Source organism: Somniosus microcephalus, unplaced genomic scaffold (genome assembly GCF_052327205.1).
Source record: "Somniosus microcephalus isolate GS21.2 unplaced genomic scaffold, FLI_Smic_1.0 scaffold487, whole genome shotgun sequence".
NCBI lineage: Eukaryota > Metazoa > Chordata > Chondrichthyes > Squaliformes > Somniosidae > Somniosus > Somniosus microcephalus.
The window spans coordinates 190,426-208,984 of record NW_028225674.1 but is presented as its reverse complement, the minus strand read 5'-3'; the positions used below and the strand labels follow the sequence as shown (position 1 = coordinate 208,984).

Sequence of the window (18,559 nt, the reverse complement as noted above, 5' to 3'; positions counted from 1 at the left end):
CAAATCCTCTTGTAATAATGGCTTGCTGCACCTGCACATTCACTTTCAGTGACTCGTGTACAAGGACACCCAGGTCCCTTTGAGCATCTGCATTCCCCAGTCTTTCACCATTTAGGAAATACTCTGCCTTTCTGTTTTTTCTACCAAAGTGGATAACTTTACATTTATCCACATTATATTCCATCTGACATGTTCTTGCCCACTCACTGAGCCTGTCGAGATCCCCTTAAAGCCTCTTCACAACTGACACTGACACCTAGCTTTGTATCATCAGCAATTTTGGAAATGTTACATTTAGTCCCCTCATCCAAATCATTGATATAGATTGTGAATAGCTGGGGCCCAAGCACCGATCCTTGCGGTACCCCACTAGCCACAGCCTGCCATCCTGAAAAAGACCCGTTTATCCCTACTCTCTGTTTTCTGTTTGTTAACCTATTCTCAATCCATGCTAGGGAGGAGTCTCACTATCTGGCAATGGGCCAATGAGTAGAAGGGGAGGTGAGGGAGGGGGAGGATGAAGAGTAGAAGGTTTGGGGAGGGGAGGATGGGGAAGGAGAATCACATCATTTAATGTGGAAATGACTGCAGCAAAGTTGAGCTTTCTGTGATTTAACCAGACAGGGCATTGAATTTACATTTGCTGATTTTTAACCCAATAAATTAAAAAGGGAGATCTGTTAAAATGGTTAAAGGGCAGCTCTTCTCCTTCAGTTTACTGATGATGAGCTTGTCTGATAGGATTAGGAGAGGGTGAAATGTGTTCGCCCAGAGGCTGAACTCTAATTTGATCAGAATCCTGATCCTCAGTGACCATTCTCCTTAAAGCAGCCGGCAGTCCTGATTCCTGTTTCATTCGAAGCCCATGACCATGAGGGATGCTCAGTGCTGGCGGAGGCTGAGACTCCGGGAGACGATCTCCATCTACCTGACCACACTGCTGATCATCCTGGGCATCCTGGTGTCATCGTTCAATCCCATCACCCCCAGGCACAGTCCCTTTCCCTATCGGGTGCCCTTGGATCCTCAGGGAGTGGCAGAGCTGACTTGGAACGTCAGCTATTCCCAGGAAGCTGTGTATTTCCGTCTTTTGATCAGACAGTTGAAGTTTGGGATGCTGTTCGGGATGTCGGACAGAGGAGACATTAGGAATGCTGACCTGGTCATTCTGTGGAGCGATGGCCGTAACTCCTACTTTGGGGTAAGTCCGAGATAAACTGTTTTACTGACGACAATCAGAGCCAGCAGTAGCGGCACTCACAAAGGAACAAAACTCTTTCAAAACTCATTCGTCCGTGTCCCTGCAACAGGTCAGAGCTTTTACACTTAGACTTACTGTCACAGGATTACAGGCTTCACACACTGTCCGCACGCACTGACCGCACACACTGTCCACAAACCCAATTTCCACACACTCCCCACACACTGACCGCACACTCTGTCCGCACATTCTGTCCGCACATTCTGTCCGCACACTCTGTCCGCACACTGTGACCGCACACACTGTCCACAAACCCAATCTCCGCACACACTGACCGCACACACTGTCCGCACACACTGTCCACAAACCCAATTTCCACACACTGCCCGCACACACTGCCCACACACTGACCGCACACACTGTCCGCACACACTGTCCGCACACACTGTCCGCACACACTGACCGCACACACTGACCGCACACACTGTCCGCACACACTGTCCGCACACACTGTCCGCACACACTGACCGCACACTCTGTCCGCACACACTGACCGCACACACTGTCCGCACACTCTGTCCGCACACACTGACCGCACACCACACACTGCCCGCACACACTGACCGCACACACTGTCCGCACACTCTGTCCGCACACTCTGTCCGCACACTCTGTCCGCACACTCTGTCCGCACACACTGTCCGCACACACTGACCGCACACACTGTCCGCACACACTGTCCGCACACACTGACCGCACACTCTGTCCGCACACACTGACCGCACACACTGTCCGCACACACTGACCGCACACTCTGTCCGCACACTCTGTCCGCACACACTGACCGCACACACTGACCGCACACACTGTCCGCACACCACACACTGCCCGTACACCACACACTGCCCGTACACCACACACTGACCACACACACTGCCCGCACACACTACCCGCACACACTGCCCGCACACACTGACCACACACACTGACCACACACACTGCCCGTACACCACACACTGACCACACACACTGACCACACACGCTGTCTGCACACACTGCCCGCACACCACACACTGCCCGCACACCACACACTGCCCGTACACCACACACTGCCCGTACACCACACACTGCCCGTACACCACACACTGCCCGCACACACTGACCACACACACTGACCGCACACACTGCCCGCACACACTACCCACACACACTACCCACACACACTGACCACACACACTGCCCACACACACTGACCGCACACACTGACCGCACACACTGACCGCACACACTGCCCACACACACTACCCACACACACTGCCCCGCACACACTGCCCCGCACACACTGACCCGCACACACTGCCCGCACACACTGCCCGCACACACTGACCGCACACACTACCCGCACACACTGACCGCACACACTGCCCGCACACACTGCCCGCACACACTGACCGCACACACTACCCACACACACTGACCGCACACACTGCCCGCACACACTGCCCGCACACACTGACCGCACACACTGACCGCACACACTGACCGCACACACTGCCCGCACACACTGCCCGCACACACTACCCGCACACACTGACCGCACACACTGCCCGCACACACTGCCCGCACACACTGCCCGCACACACTGCCCGCACACACTGCCCGCACACACTGCCCGCACACCACACACTGCCCGCACACACTGCCCGCACACCACACACTGCCCGCACACACTGCCCACACACACTGCCCACACACACTGACCGCACACACTGCCCACACACACTGACCGCACACACTGCCCGCACACACTGCCCACACACACTACCCGCACACACTGCCCGCACACACTGACCGCACACACTACCCGCACACACTGACCGCACACACTGCCCGCACACACTGCCCACACACACTGACCGCACACACTGCCCGCACACCACACACTGCCCGCACACACTGCCCGCACACCACACACTGCCCGCACACACTGCCCACACACACTGCCCACACACACTGACCGCACACACTGCCCGCACACACTGCCCGTACACCACACACTGACCACACACACTACCCACACACACTGCCCACACACACTGCCCGCACACACTACCCACACACACTGCCCACACACACTGACCTCTGTCCGCACACGCTCTCCGCACACGCTCTCCGCACACGCTGACCGCACACGCTGTCTGCACACACTGCCCGTACACCACACACTGCCCGTACACCACACACTGCCCACACACACTGCCCGCACACACTGCCCACACACACTGCCCGTACACCACACACTGCCCACACACACTGACCGCACACACTACCCACACACACTGCCCGTACACCACACACTGCCCGTACACCACACACTGCCCGTACACCACACACACTGCCCACACACACTGCCCGTACACCACACACACTGCCCACACACACTGCCCGCACACACTGCCCACACACACTGCCCGTACACCACACACTGCCCGTACACACTGCCCACACACACTGCCCGCACACACTACCCACACACACTGCCCACACCCCTCACTTCCCAGCTTTGGGCTTGTTTACTCGATGCCGTGACAACAGCTTTCGCTCTTTTTGGGGCAGGAGGTGGATAAATGCCAGATCCTGTCTGCTGCTCAGAATCTGGTGCAGGATCAGCACAAAACTGGGAGCAATCCCATGTCGGAGACTAGAGAGGCTTTAATGGCGATCAGTTACACCTCATCACTAACCAGATTCCAAAAGTATCGGTGGGAATAAAAGCAAAGCAGCTCCCTGCAGAACCCCCTCTTGTTGGGAAATGTGGCAGTGTCTTTATCTGATGGTAACTGTGTTCCCATGCCGTTAGGATGCTTGGACTGATCGACAGGCACAGATTCACTTGGACACGCAGCAGGATTACCAGCTGATGGATGCTCACCGGTCTGACCAGGGCCTTGACCTCACCTTCAAGAGATACTTCAACACTTGTGACAAAAGAGACTACGTCATCGAGGTGAGTGTGACCTTGGGTCTGCGCTGAGTTCGCTGCTCGCCGTTGGATGATGTGCTAAGCCATTGGGCCAATTGGCCAGAGAGATCCCACAGCTTCACTTTAAAAGACTTTCTCTTGTTGAGTATTGCTGATTGGGGAACAGTCCCTTTAATTCCATACTTACACCTGATTGGCTGAGAATGCTGTGTGTATCTGTGTCCAACTGATTGTCCTCTTCCTTCTAGGGTGGAACGGTCCATCTCCTGTATGGATTCCTTGAGCGACCAGCAGCATCACTGGAATCGATAGACCTGAGGTCAATGACTGGGGGCATACAGCGTGTGCAGCTACTGAAGCCCACCATCCGCAGGCCCGCACTGCCCTCAGATGTTAAGGTGCTGGAGGTCCTCGCCCCCAACGTGACAATCCCTGATCAGGAGACTACCTACTGGTGTTACATTAGCCGACTGCCCAGCGACCTCCCCCCACATCACATCGTCATGGCAAGTACCATGTGAATGGTGAATACAGCCAAGGGCTGGTGAATGAGCAGAGGGTCGGCGGAGGGGCAGAGGGTTACATAGAAACATAGAAGATAGGAGCAGGAGTAGGCCATTCGGCCCCTCGAGCCTGCTCCGCCATTCAATGCGATCATGGCTGATCATCCAAATTCAGTACCCGGTCCCTGCTTTCTCCCCATATCCCTTGATCCCTTTAGCCTTAAGAAATATATCCAACTCCTTCTTGAATATATTTAATGTATTGGCCTCTACTGGCTTCTGTGGTAGAGAATTCCACAGGTTCACCACTCTCTGGGTGAAGAAATTCATCCTCATTTCTGTCCTAAATGGCCTACCCCTTATCCTTAGACTGTGACCCCTGGTTCTGGATTCCCTGACCATCGGGAACATCCTTCCTGCATCTAGTCTGTCCAGTCCTGTCAGAATTTTATAAGTTTCAATGAGATCCCCTCTCATCCTTCTAAACTCCAGCGAGTACAAGCCCAATCGACCCAATCTCTCCTCATACGTCATTCCTGCCATCCCAGGTATCAGCCTGGTGAATCTTCGCTGAACTCCTTCCATGGCAAGAACATCCTTCCTCAGATAAGGCGACCAAAACTGCACACAATATTCAAGGTGTGGTCTCACCAAGGCCCTGTACAACTGCAGCAAGACATCCTTGTTCCTGTACTCAAACCCCCTCGCTACGAAGGCCAACATACCATTTGCCTTCTTAACCGCCTGCTGCACCTGCATGCTTACCTTCAGCGACTGGTGCACAAGGACACCCAGATCTCGTTGCACTTCCCCTTCTCCCAATCTATTGCCATTCAGATAATAATCTGCCTGCCTGTTTTTGCCACCAAAGTGGATAACCTCGCATTTCTCCACGTTATATTGCATCTGCCATGCTTTTGCCCAATCACCCAACCTGTCCAAATCATCCTGGAGTTTCTCGGCATCCTCCTCACAGCACACACGCCCACCCAGCTTTGTGTTGTCTGCAAATTTGGAGATATTACATCTAGTTCCCTTGTCTAGATCATTAATATATATTGTGAACAGCTTGGGGTCCTAGGACCGATCCCTGCGGTACCCCACTAGTCACTGCTTGCCACTCGGAAAAGGACCCGTTTATTCCAACTCTTTGCTTTCTGTCTGCCAACCAGTTATCTATCCAAGTCAATACCTTGCCCCCAATCCCATGTGCCTTAACTTTACACGCTAATCTCTTATGCGGGACCTTATCAAAAGCCTTCTGAAAGGTCAAATACACCACATCCACAGGTTCTCCCTTATCTATTTTACCAGTTACATCCTCAAAAAACTCCAGTAGATTAGTCGAGCACGATTTCCCTTTTGTAAATCCATGTTGACTTTGTCCGATCCTGTCACTGTTTTCCAAGTGCTCTGCTATTACATCTTTTATAATGGACTCTAGCATTTTCCCCACTACCGATGTCAGGCTTACCGGTCTGTAATTCCCCGTTTTCTCTCTACCACCTTTTTTGAATAGTGGGGTAACGTTAGCTACCCTCCAATCCATGGGTACTGTTCCAGATTCCATTGAATGCTGGAAGATGATCAGCAAAGCATCTACTATTTCTAGGGCCACTTCCTTACGTACCCTAGGATGTAGATTATCAGGCCCTGGGGATTTATCGGCCTTCAGTCCCATCAATTTTCCTAACACCATTTCCCTACAAATACTGATTTCTTTCAGTTCCTCCCTTTCATCAGACCCTATGTTCCCCGACATCTCTGGGAGGTTATTTGTGTCCTCCTTTGTGAAGACAGAACCAAAGTATGTATTTAATTGGTCTGCCATTTCTTTGTTCCCCATTATAAATTCCCCTGATTCTGACTGCAAGGGACCTACGCTTGACTTCACCAATCTTTTTCTCTTCACATATCTATAAAAGCTTTTACAGTCAGTTTTTATGTTCCCTGAAAGCTTACTCTCATATTCTATTTTCCCTTTCTTAATTAATCCCATTGTCCTCCTTTGTTGAATCCTAAACTGGTCCCAATCCTCAGGTTTACTGCTTTTTCTGGCCAATTTATATGTCCTCTCCTTGGATCTTATGGGTCGGTGGAGGGGCAGAAGGTCGGTGAATGAACAGAGGGACTGAGCTGCAGAAATTCCAGCCGGACAAGTGTTTTTATTATTTTCATTCTGGGGAATTGGGCGTCGCTGGCAAGACTGGCATTTATTGCTCATCCCTAATTGCCCTGAACTGAGTGCCTTGCTGGGCCACTTTAGAGGGCAGTTAAGAGTCAGCCATGTTGGTGTGGGACTGGAGTCACATATAGGCCAGACGGATAAGGACAGCAGGTTTCCTTCCCTAAAGGACAGCAGCGAATCAGTTGTGTTTTTAAGACAATCGGACAGCTTCATGGTCATATTTAACAATCACGGATTTTTAATTTTAGACTTTTTTTTAACTCAATTCAAATTCTTAAACTGCCCTGGTGAGACCTGAACTCACGTCTCTGGATTATTAGGGCAATAAGAAAACCACTGTTCTCCTGTGCCCCATTAATACCCAACATCCCATAGGCTCTGGGTGTTGACAGTCTGCCTGTTGGTAACAGCAAGGGAATATTTAGCCACTTTATTTTAACCTGAGAATCATCGGTGCCAGAATAGCAGGAGAGGAACATAATGCATCACAAGGTCCATCGCTAAGAATCACTTCAGCCCAGATCATTGAGAATCAGATCGGCTGCTGATTGAGAAACCTTTGAATCGCAGCCTCTCGGACTCCGATAGTAAATCAGACTCTGTCCCTGATCTCTGCGGCTACATTTCAAATGTAGCCGAGCATCAGTCCCTCAGCTCCTGAGGGAAAAGGGACAAAGACCTATATCGTGGGCAATGACCCTTCGACAATTCAAGCTCGTATTTTGCTTCTTCTTTCACCTATTTTCTATTTGGAATATGCTGAGTTTCTATCGGGTTCTGAATGCAGTGGATATCAGGCACTGATGAGCGTATTGAAGTGTTTGTGCTCAGATCCCACTTGAACAGTAACGGAGTGCAGTTTCCCCATTTTGTTAGGCCTTTGGGTTTATGTGAAGAGCCCTAAACTCACATGGATTGCACGTGGGAGCCTGTTGTCACCCAGGGAGAGGTGTGCACCTGCCCAGCTCCTCCCACCTACCAAAGGGAAGCTAATGTAGTGTGAGGACCTCAGTTCTGATCAGTAACTTGTGTCTTCTCTCCTGTGCAGTACGAGCCAGTGATTGCGAAAGGGAATGAAGCTGTCGTACACCACATGGAGGTTTTCCAGTGCGCACCACAGTTTGACCAGATCCCACCATATAACGGACCGTGCAACTCCAAGATGAAGCCTGCACGGCTGAATTACTGCAGACATGTGCTGGCAGCATGGGCGATGGGCGCTCAGGTGAGTGAGGGTCCCGCTCGGTGTGGGGGATGGGCGCTCAGGTGACTGAGGGTCCCGCTCGGTGTGGGGGATGGGTGCTCAGGTGAGTGAGGGTCCCGCTCGGTGTGGGCGATGGGCGCTCAGGTGAGTGAGGGTCCTGCTCGGTGTGGGCGATGGGCGCTCAGGTGAGTGAGGGTCCCGCTCGGTGTGGGCGATGGGCGCTCAGGTGAGTGATGGCCGCTCAGGTGAGTGAGGGTCCCGCTCGGTGTGGGGGATGGGGTGAGGGTCCCGCTCGGTGTGGGGAATGGGGTGAGGGTCCCGCTCGGTGTGGGGGATGGGGTGAGGGTCCCGCTCGGTGTGGGGGATGGGGTGGGTGATGGTCCCGCTCGGTGTGGGGGATGGGGTGAGGGTCTCGCTCGGTGTGGGGGATGGGGTGGGTGAGGGTCCCGCTCGGTGTGGGGGATGGGGTGGGTGAGGGTCCCGCTCGGTGTGGGGGATGGGGTGAGGGTCCCGCTCGGTGTGGGGGATGGGGTGAGGGTCCCGCTCGGTGTGGGCGATGGGCGCTCAGGTGAGTGATGGCCGCTCAGGTGAGTGAGGGTCCCGCTCGGTGTGGGGGATGGGGTGAGGGTCCCGCTCGGTGTGGGGAATGGGGTGAGGGTCCCGCTCGGTGTGGGGGATGGGGTGAGGGTCCCGCTCGGTGTGGGGGATGGGGTGAGGGTCCCGCTCGGTGTGGGGGATGGGGTGGGTGATGGTCCCGCTCGGTGTGGGGGATGGGGTGAGGGTCTCGCTCGGTGTGGGGGATGGGGTGGGTGAGGGTCCCGCTCGGTGTGGGGTTGGGGTGGGTGAGGGTCCCGCTCGGTGTGGGGGATGGGGTGAGGGTCCCGCTCGGTGTGGGGGATGGGGTGGGTGAGGGTCCCGCTCGGTGTGGGGGATGGGGTGGGTGAGGGTCCCGCTCGGTGTGGGGGATGGGGTGAGGGTCCCGCTCGGTGTGGGGGATGGGGTGAGGGTCCCGCTCGGTGTGGGGGATGGGGTGAGGGTCCCGCTCAGTGTGGGGGATGGGGTGAGGGTCCCGCTCGGTGTGGGGGATGGGGTGAGGGTCCCGCTCGGTGTGGGGGATGGGGTGGGTGAGGGTCCCGCTGGTGTGGGGGATGGGGTGAGGGTCCCGCTCGGTGTGGGGGATGGGGTGAGAGTCCCGCTCGGTGTGGGGGATGGGGTGGGTGAGGGTCCCGCTCGGTGTGGGGTGGGTGAGGGTCCCGCTCGGTGTGGGGGGATGGGATGAGGGTCCCGCTCGGTGTGGGGGATGGGGTGAGGGTCCCGCTCGGTGTGGGGGATGGGGTGAGGATCCCGCTCGGTGTGGGGGATGGGGTGAGGGTCCCGCTCGGTGTGGGGGATGGGGTGAGGGTCCCGCTCGGTGTGGGGGATGGGGTGAGGGTCCCGCTCGGTGTGGGGGATGGGGTGGGTGAGGGTCCCGCTCGGTGTGGGGGATGGGGTGAGGGTCCCGCTCGGTGTGGGGGATGGGGTGAGGGTGTCGCTCGGTGTGGGGGTGAGGGTCCCGCTCGGTGTGGGGGATTGGGTGAGGGTCCCGCTCGGTGTGGGGGATGGGGTGAGGGTCCCGCTCGGTGTGGGGGATGGGGTGAGGGTCTCGCTCGGTGTGGGGGATGGGGTGAGAGTCCCGCTCGGTGTGGTGGATGGGGTGGGTGAGGGTCCCGCTGGTGTGGGGGATGGGGTGAGGGTCCCGCTCGGTGTGGGGGATGGGGTGAGGGTCCCGCTCGGTGTGGGGGATGGGGTGGGTGAGGGTCCCGCTCGGTGTGGGGGATGGGGTGAGGGTCTCGCTCGGTGTGGGGGATGGGGTGGGTGATGGTCCCGCTCGGTGTGGGGGATGGGGTGAGGGTCCCGCTCGGTGTGGGGATGGGGTGGGTTATGGTCCCGCTCAGTGTGTGGGATGGGGTGGGTGAGGGTCCCGCTCGGTGTGGGGGATGGGGTGGGTGAGGGTCCCGCTCGGTGTGGGGGATGGGGTGTGTGAGGGTCCCGCTCGGTGTGGGGGATGGGGTGGGTGAGGGTCCCGCTCGGTGTGGGGGATGGGGTGAGGGTCCTGCTGGTGTGGGGGATGGGGTGAGGGTCCCGCTCGGTGTGGGGGATGGGGTGAGGGTCCCGCTCGGTGTGGGGGATGGGGTGAGGGTCCCGCTCGGTGTGGGGGATGGGGTGGGTGAGGGTCCCGCTCGGTGTGGGGGATGGGGTGAGGGTCCCGCTCGGTGTGGGGGATGGGGTGGGTGAGGGTCCCGCTGGTGTGGGGGATGGGGTGGGGGTCCCGCTCGGTGTGGGGGATGGGGTGGGTGAGGGTCTCGCTCGGTGTGGGGGATGGGGTGGGTGAGGGTGTCGCTCGGTGTGGGGGATGGGGTGGGGGTCCCGCTCGGTGTGGGGGATGGGGTGAGGGTCCCGCTCGGTGTGGGGGATGGGGTGAGGGTCCCGCTCGGTGTGGGGGATGGGGTGGGTGAGGGTCCCGCTCGGTGTGGGGGGATGGGATGAGGGTCCCGCTCCGTGTGGGGGATGGGGTGAGTGTCTCGCTCGGTGTGGGGGATGGGGTGAGGGTCCCGCTCGGTGTGGGGGATGGGGTGAGGATCCCGCTCGGTGTGGGGGATGGGGTGAGGGTCTCGCTCGGTGTGGGGGATGGGGTGAGGGTCCCGCTCGGTGTGGGGGATGGGGTGAGGGTCCCGCTCGGTGTGGGGGATGGGGTGAGGGTCTCGCTCGGTGTGGGGGATGGGGTGAGAGTCCCGCTCGGTGTGGGGGATGGGGTGTGGGTCCCGCTCGGTGTGGGGGATGGGGTGGGTGAGGGTCCCGCTCGGTGTGGGGGATGGGGTGATGGTCCCGCTCGGTGTGGGGGATGGGGTGAGGGCCTCGCTCGGTGTGGGGGATGGGGTGAGGGTCTCGCTCGGTGTGGGGGATGGGGTGGGTGATGGTCCCGCTCGGTGTGGGGGATGGGGTGAGGGTCCCGCTCGGTGTGGGGGCTGGGGTGGGTTATGGTCCCGCTCGGTGTGGGGGATGGGGTGTGTGAGGGCCCCGCTCGGTGTGGGGGATGGGGTGGGTAAGGGTCCCGCTCGGTGTGGGGGATGGGGTGGGTGAGGGTCCCGTTCGGTGTGGGGGATGGGGTGAGGGTCCCGCTGGTGTGGGGGATGGGGTGAGGGTCCCGCTCGGTGTGGCGGATGGGGTGAGGGTCCCGCTCGGTGTGGGGGATGGGGTGAGGGTCCCGCTCGGTGTGGGGGATGGGGTGAGGGTCCCGCTCGGTGTGGGGGATGGGGTGAGGGTCCCGCTCGGTGTGGGGGATGGGGTGGGGGTCCCGCTCGGTGTGGGGGATGGGGTGAGGGTCCCGCTCGGTGTGGGGGATGGGGTGAGAGTCCCGCTCGGTGTGGGGGATGGGGTGGGTGAGGGTCCCGCTCGGTGTGGGGGATGGGGTGGGTGAGGGTCCCGCTCGGTGTGGGGGATGGGGTGAGGGTCCCGCTCGGTGTGGGGGATGGGGTGGGTGAGGGTCCCGCTCGGTGTGGGGGATGGGGTGGGTGAGGGTCCCGCTCGGTGTGGGGGATGGCGTGGGTGAGGGTCCCGCTCGGTGTGGGGGATGGGGTGGGTGAGGGTCCCGCTCGGTGTGGGGGATGGGGTGGGTGAGGGTCCCGCTCGGTGTGGGGGATGGGGTGGGTGAGGGTCCCGCTCGGTGTGGGGGATGGGGTGGGTGAGGGTCTCGCTCGGTGTGGGGGATGGGGTGGGTGAGGGTCCCGCTCGGTGTGGGGGATGGGGTGGGTGAGGGTCCCGCTCGGTGTGGGAGTTGGAGGGTGAGGATTTGTACCCCCAGTTCCCTCTGCTCCTCTACCCCATTTACATTCTTGGTTGCAAGTGATACGTGACCTCCTTATTTTTCTTACCAAAATATAATCGGTCAGATTTTCTGATCGGAGGCTCTTGTGTGTGGGATGCCTCCGATCGGGAAAATTCTATGCACTTACCTGATGGCTCCATAGGTTCCGAGACTTCCAATCCTTGGCCTCTCCTGGTCCGCGCGCACAGACCCAGGTATCCCGGGGGCGCAGGCGGTCCACGCGCGCACAGACCCAGGTATCCCAGGGGCGCAGGCGGTCCGCGCGCGCACAGACCCAGGTATCCCAGGGGCACAGGCGGTCCACGCGCGGAGAGGCCCAGGTATCCCAGAGGCGCAGGCGGTCCGCGCGCGGAGAGGCCCAGGTATCCCAGGGGCGCAGGCAGTCCGCGCGCGGAGAGGCCCAGGTATCCCAGGGGCACAGGCGGTCCGCGCGGAGAGGCCCAGGTATCCCGGGGGCGCAGGCGGTCCACGCGCACAGACCCAGGTATCCCGGGGGCGCAGGCGGTCCGCGCGCACAGACCCAGGTATCCCAGGGCCGCAGGCGGTCCACGCGCACAGACCCAGGTATCCCAGGGCCGCAGGCGGTCCACGCGCACAGACCCAGGTATCCCGGGGGCGCAGGCGGTCCGCGCGCACAGACCCAGATATCCCAGGGGCACAGGCGGTCCGCGCGGGCACAGACCCAGGTATCCCAGGGGCGCAGGCGGTCCACGCGCACAGGCCCAGGTATCCCGGGGCCGCAGGCGGTCCGCGCGCACAGACCCAGATATCCCAGGGGCACAGGCGGTCCGCGCGGGCACAGACCCAGGTATCCCAGGGGCGCAGGCGGTCCACGCGCACAGGCCCAGGTATCCCAGGGCCGCAGGCGGTCCACGCGCGGAGAGGCCCAGGTATCCCAGGGGCGCAGGCGGTCCACGCGCACAGGCCCAGGTATCCCAGGGGCACAGGCGGTCCGCGCGGAGAGGCCCAGGTATCCCAGGGGCGCAGGCGGTCCGCGCGGAGAGGCCCAGGTATCCCAGAGGCGCAGGCGGTCCACGCGCGGAGAGGCCCAGGTATCCCAGGGGCGCAGGCGGTCCACGCGCGGAGAGGCCCAGGTATCCCAGGGGCGCAGGCGGTCCACGCGCGCACAGACCCAGGTATCCCAGGGGCGCAGGCGGTCCACGCGCGGAGAGGCCCAGGTATCCCAGGGGCACAGGCGGTCCGCGCGCGCACAGGCCCAGGTATCCCGGGGGCGCAGGCGGTCCACGCGCTCAGGCCCAGGTATCCCAGGGGCACAGGCGGTCCGCGCGCACAGACCCAGGTATCCCAGGGGCGCAGGCGGTCCACGCGCGGAGAGGCCCAGGTATCCCAGGGGCGCAGGCGGTCCACGCGCGGAGAGGCCCAGGTATCCCAGAGGCGCAGGCGGTCCGCGCGCGGAGAGGCCCAGGTATCCCAGGGGCGCAGGCGGTCCGCGCGCGGGCACAGGCCCAGGTATCCCAGAGGCGCAGGCGGTCCGCGCGCGGAGAGGCCCAGGTATCCCAGGGGCACAGGCGGTCCACGCGCGGAGAGGCCCAGGTATCCCAGGGGCGCAGGCGGTCCACGCGCGGAGAGGCCCAGGTATCCCAGAGGCGCAGGCGGTCCGCGCGCGGAGAGGCCCAGGTATCCCAGGGGCGCAGGCGGTCCGCGCGCGGGCACAGGCCCAGGTATCCCAGAGGCGCGGAGAGGCCCAGGTATCCCAGGGGCACAGGCGGTCCACGCGCGGAGAGGCCCAGGTATCCCAGGGGCACAGGCGGTCCACGCGCGGAGAGGCCCAGGTATCCCAGGGGCGCAGGCGGTCCGCGCGGAGAGGCCCAGGTATCCCAGGGGCGCAGGCGGTCCGCGCGTGCACAGGCCCAGGTATCCCAGGGGCGCAGGCGTTTCGAAAGCGTCTCTGGGATCACGTGGGCCATGGGGAACCAATCAAAGAAGGGAATCCCCTTCACACTTTTGATAGGTCTCTGTGCACAGATCTCTCAAAAGTATGGATGGGGAGCACTTAAAAAAGTTAAACATTAAATAAAAAAAATTTAAATCACGTATTTCAAATAAGTTAAAATTACATTTAATTAAATATTTTAAACAAAAATTTAATTAAAAATATATAATTAAAGTTTTTAACAGGGCTAAAATTAAATGTACCTTTTTTTAAAGTATTTTAAAATTATAAATGAGTGGGGAAAAAATGATTAACCCCTACATTTACTTCTCTTATCTGCTGTGTTTCATTCCCCATTACTAGATCCAGTGGTGAATCTTCCCTTGTTGGGCTTCTCACAGACTGGGTTAGGAAGGAGTGCTGTGCACATTGGAGAACTCCATTCCCTTACCCCTTGTACTTACCTATTCTGACCAATTCATTTTGGGGTAGTTGAAATCCCTCACGATTATTAGTCTATTTTTAAAAATAATTTCTATAATTTCTTCCTCCACCTCCCTTCCACTATTAGGTGGTCTGTAGATTACGCCTATTAGTGTGATTGATCCTTTATTATCTTTTATCTCTATCCATATGGATTCTATTTTTGTCTTGTTGATAGCTGCTTCACTTTTTCCTACTGCCATTATGTTATCCCTAATAAGTGCAGCTATTCCATCTCCCCCCCTTTTCCTCATTATCTTTTCTAAATATAACCTGCAATGTTTAATGCCCAGTCCTGAGTTTAGTCTGTCCAATGCTCTCCTTTCCTGTTTTGTTTATATTTAGGTTTGTTTCATTTTTTGTAGATCCCTCCCCCCATCTTACTAGTTTAAAGCCTTTGCCACCTCCCTATTTACCCTTTCCGCGAAGACACGGGTCCCATCCCGGTTCAGGTGGAGCCCGTCCCATCGGTACAGCTCCTTCCTGTCCCAGAACTGGTGCCAGCGTCCCATGAAAAGGAACCCCTCTCTCTCACACCAGCCCTTTAGCCACGTGTTAATTCTCCGGATCTGTCTGTTTCTGTGCCAATTTGCACGTGGCTCAGGCAATAATCCAGAGATTATTACCCTCGCGGTCCTGCTTTTTAATTTTGCTTCTAACTCCTGATATTCCTTCAGCAGGACCTCCTCCCTGTTCCTACCAATGTTGTTTGTTCCAAAATGGACCACGACAACTAGATTTACCCCCTCCTTTTCCAAATTCCTCTCCAGCCACCATGAGGTATCCCTTACCCTGGCACTGGGTAGACCACTCACCCTTCGGGATTCTCGTTCGTGGCTGCAGAGGACACTATCTATCCCCCTAATTATAGAATTCTCCTATCACTACCACATTTCTATTCTGCTCTTTCCCCACCCCCCAGCCTTGGACAGCCTTCTGAGCCACGGTGCCTGTTGGACAGTACCAGTGACTGTGGGACCTCCTTCTCAACCTCTCCTAAGTCCCCACCCACTACCCAGCTCCCTGACATTCACACCCAACCCTTCCTGAACCTGTGCTTTCCTCTGGGGTGTGCCTGTGTTCTGGATAAAATTATCCAGAAATTCCTCCCCCTCCCTTATGTTTCGGAGTGTCTCTAACTTGCACTCCAGCTCAATGACTCTGAGCCGGAGTGACTCAAGGCAGAGACACTTCCTGCAGATGCGAGAATCCATGACAGTCTCGCTGTCCACAAACTCCCACATACTACAGTCCCAACACATAGCCTGTCCTGCCATTTCTAATCATTTTTATTTATTCATTTAGTGATAGCCTGAATTAAAAAGTCACCTGTACCTTGATGTGCCAAATAACTGCCTGAATCCACAAGGTTAAAGCTTAAAACTAAAGGCTTTTATTAAGTAAGAACATGGCATCAAGTTAACACAGTCTTCACCGACCCAGCCCTTGGTAGAACATTCCAGAAGAGGAGCGGGGCTAGGGAGGAGCATTAGTGGTTACACCGGTGGAACATTCCAGACATTAACAAGTACAACAACAACAATACAAATGCCAGAACACAGAGTTATTTCATCACATACCTGCAGTGTTTGAATCACCTGTTTGAGTAAGTGTTGAGAGGTGTGTGTGACACCTGTGAATGAGGCTTAGGTGATCGCTGTACAAGCACAGACTGGGTGGCTGTGTTTCGACAGGTTCTTTGTGTGATTTGTGTTCTTTCTGCCATTGCAGGCATTTTATTACCCAGAAGATGTAGGACTTCTGATTGGTGGAGCAAATTCCTCAAAGTATTTGCGACTGGAAGTTCATTACCACAACCCACTGAGACTGTCCGGTGAGTCTGCGACCGGTGTACCCTACTCCACTTCCTGTAACACTAATGAGAATGTGTGTGTGTGAGTGAGTGTGTGTCGGTGTAAGTGTGTATCCGTGTAAGTATGTGTGTCCATGTAAGTGTGAGTGAGTATGAGTGTGTATGTGTGTGTGTGTATAAGGGTGAATGTGTGTGGGTGTGTATAAGTGAGCAAGTGAGTGTAGGTGTGTGAGAGTGTAAGTGTGTGTCCGTGTAAGTGTGATTGAATGTGTGTAAGTGTCTGTGCGCCTTTGGGAATGACAGAAGGATTTTATGGGGTTTAACACCATTTAAAATGAGCAGATTAACACCTTCCTAAAATCCCAGAAGAGGATCTGATGTGGATCTGCTAAAGCGCTGAGCGATTTCACCCCATTAACACAGATAACCCTGAGTCAGTGATTCACCAGTCAGGAAACGTGATCACTGACCTCTCACTGAGTGTGTCCAGCTCATGTGAATCTTGTCCGCGCCAGGTTTGACCAGCCCATCCTGGAAACGAGATTGATGTTCAGGATGGGTTCGGAGAAGGGCAACAAGGATGATTCTGGGACTCGAGCTGAATTTACAAGGAGACTCGCAGACTGAGCTCATTTTCACAGAGAAAGAAAGATTGACAGGAACTTGTTCAGGTCTGTAACAACAACAACTTATATTTATATAATGCCTTTAACGTAGCAAAACGTCCCACGGCGCTTCTCACAGGAGCGTTATAAAACAAAATTTGACACCAAGCCACATGAGATATTAGGACAGGCTTGGTCAAAGAGGTCGGTTTTAAGGAGCGTCTTAAAGGAGGAGAGAGAGGCGGAGAGGTTTAGGGAGGGAATTCCAGAGCTCGGGGCCCAGGCAGCTGAAGGCACGGCCACCAATGGTGGAGCGATTAAAATCGGGGGATGCACAAGAGGCCAGAACTGGAGGAGCGCAGAGATCTCGGTGGGTGTTATGAGGCTGGAGGAGATTACAGAGATAGGGAGGAGGCGAGGCCATGGAGGGATTTGAACACAAGGATGAGAATTTTAAAATTGAGGTGTTGCTTAACCGGAAGCCAATGTAGTGTGATGGGCGAACGGGACTTGGTGCGAGTTAGGACACGGGGCGGTGAGCACAGGGGGTGATGGGCGAACGGGACTTGGTGCGAGTTAGGACACGGGGCGGTGAGCACAGGGGGTGATGGGCGAACGGGACTTGGTGCGAGTTAGGACATGGGCAGCAGAGTTTTGGATGAGCTGAAGTTTACGGAGGATATAAGATGGGAGGCCGACCAGGAGAGCGTTGGAATAGCCGAGTCTGGCGGTAACAAAGACACGGGTTTCAACAGCAGAGAGTAACCTGCAGAAATGTTGTAGTTAACGGGGTCTCTGACTCAGACCCTGATCACAGGTTCAAAATTAACACACACCAAATGAGACAAGAGATTAGAAAAATCCCCACTTTCTCCACAGCAAAACAGGCAACCATTCCTGAGTCTATTCAAATAAATATCTTTTTGGGAATGGGATTGGAGTTTAATTGGGATAGGGATAGGCTGGAATAATGCAGTACAGGGCGGGGTTAGGAGGGGAGTGCGTGGGTGGATATTCTGGAGTTTTGCCTGATTAACTTTGTGGATCAACAATTGTTCATAGAACTTTGTTCATAGTCCGTGATAGGGGAGAGTGTACATGGGCTGTGGGACCCCAGTGTAATCCAGTATACCCGGGCCAGTCCCACTGTAACCCGGTATAGCCCGGGTCAGTCTCAGTGATAGGGGAGAGTGTACATGGGCTGTCGGACCCCAGTGTAATCCAGTATAGCCCGGGCCAGTCTCAGTGTAGCCCGGGTCAGTCCCGGTATAGCCCGGGTCAGTCTCAGTGTAATCCAGTATAGCCCGGGCCAGTCTCAGTGATAGGGGAGAGTGTACATGGGCTGTGGGACCCCAGTGTAATCCAGTATAGCCCGGGCCAGTCTCAGTGTAACCCGGGATAGCCCAGGTCAGTCTCAGTGATAGGGGAGAGTGTACATGGGCTGTGGGACCCCAGTGTAATCCAGTATAGCCCGGGTCAGCCCCAGTGTAACCCGGTATAGCCCAGGTCAGTCCCGGTATAACCCGGTATAGCCCGGGTCAGCCCCAGTGTAATCCGGTATTACCTGGGTCAGCCCCACTGTAACCCGGTATAGCCCGGGCCAGTCTCAGTGTAACCCGGTATAGCCCAGGTCAGTCCCGGTGTAACCCGGTATAGCCCGGGTCAGCCCCAGTGTAATCCGGTATAGCCCGGGTCAGCCCCACTGTAACCCGGTATAGCCCGAGCCAGTCTCAGTGTAACCCGGTATAGTCCAGGTCAGTCCCGGTGTAACCCGGTATAGCCCGGGTCAGCCCCCGTGTAACCCGGTATAGCCCGGGTCA

The 18,559-nt window shown here is 56.9% G+C and overlaps 1 protein-coding gene across 1 annotated transcript in view; it reads left to right on the top strand.

The window, feature by feature from the left end:
• Positions 1-532: 532 nt before the first annotated feature.
• The window catches only part of dbh (dopamine beta-hydroxylase (dopamine beta-monooxygenase)), a 43,802-nt gene continuing 25,775 nt past the window's right edge, over positions 533-18,559 (top strand). The window contains exons 1-5 of the mRNA XM_085980739.1: positions 533-1,201; positions 4,062-4,208; positions 4,433-4,690; positions 7,924-8,100; positions 16,053-16,155. Of these exons, the coding sequence (XP_085836865.1) occupies positions 866-1,201; positions 4,062-4,208; positions 4,433-4,690; positions 7,924-8,100; positions 16,053-16,155 (1,021 nt within the window). The 5' untranslated portion in view covers positions 533-865. The remainder of the gene's footprint in view (positions 1,202-4,061; positions 4,209-4,432; positions 4,691-7,923; positions 8,101-16,052; positions 16,156-18,559) is intronic.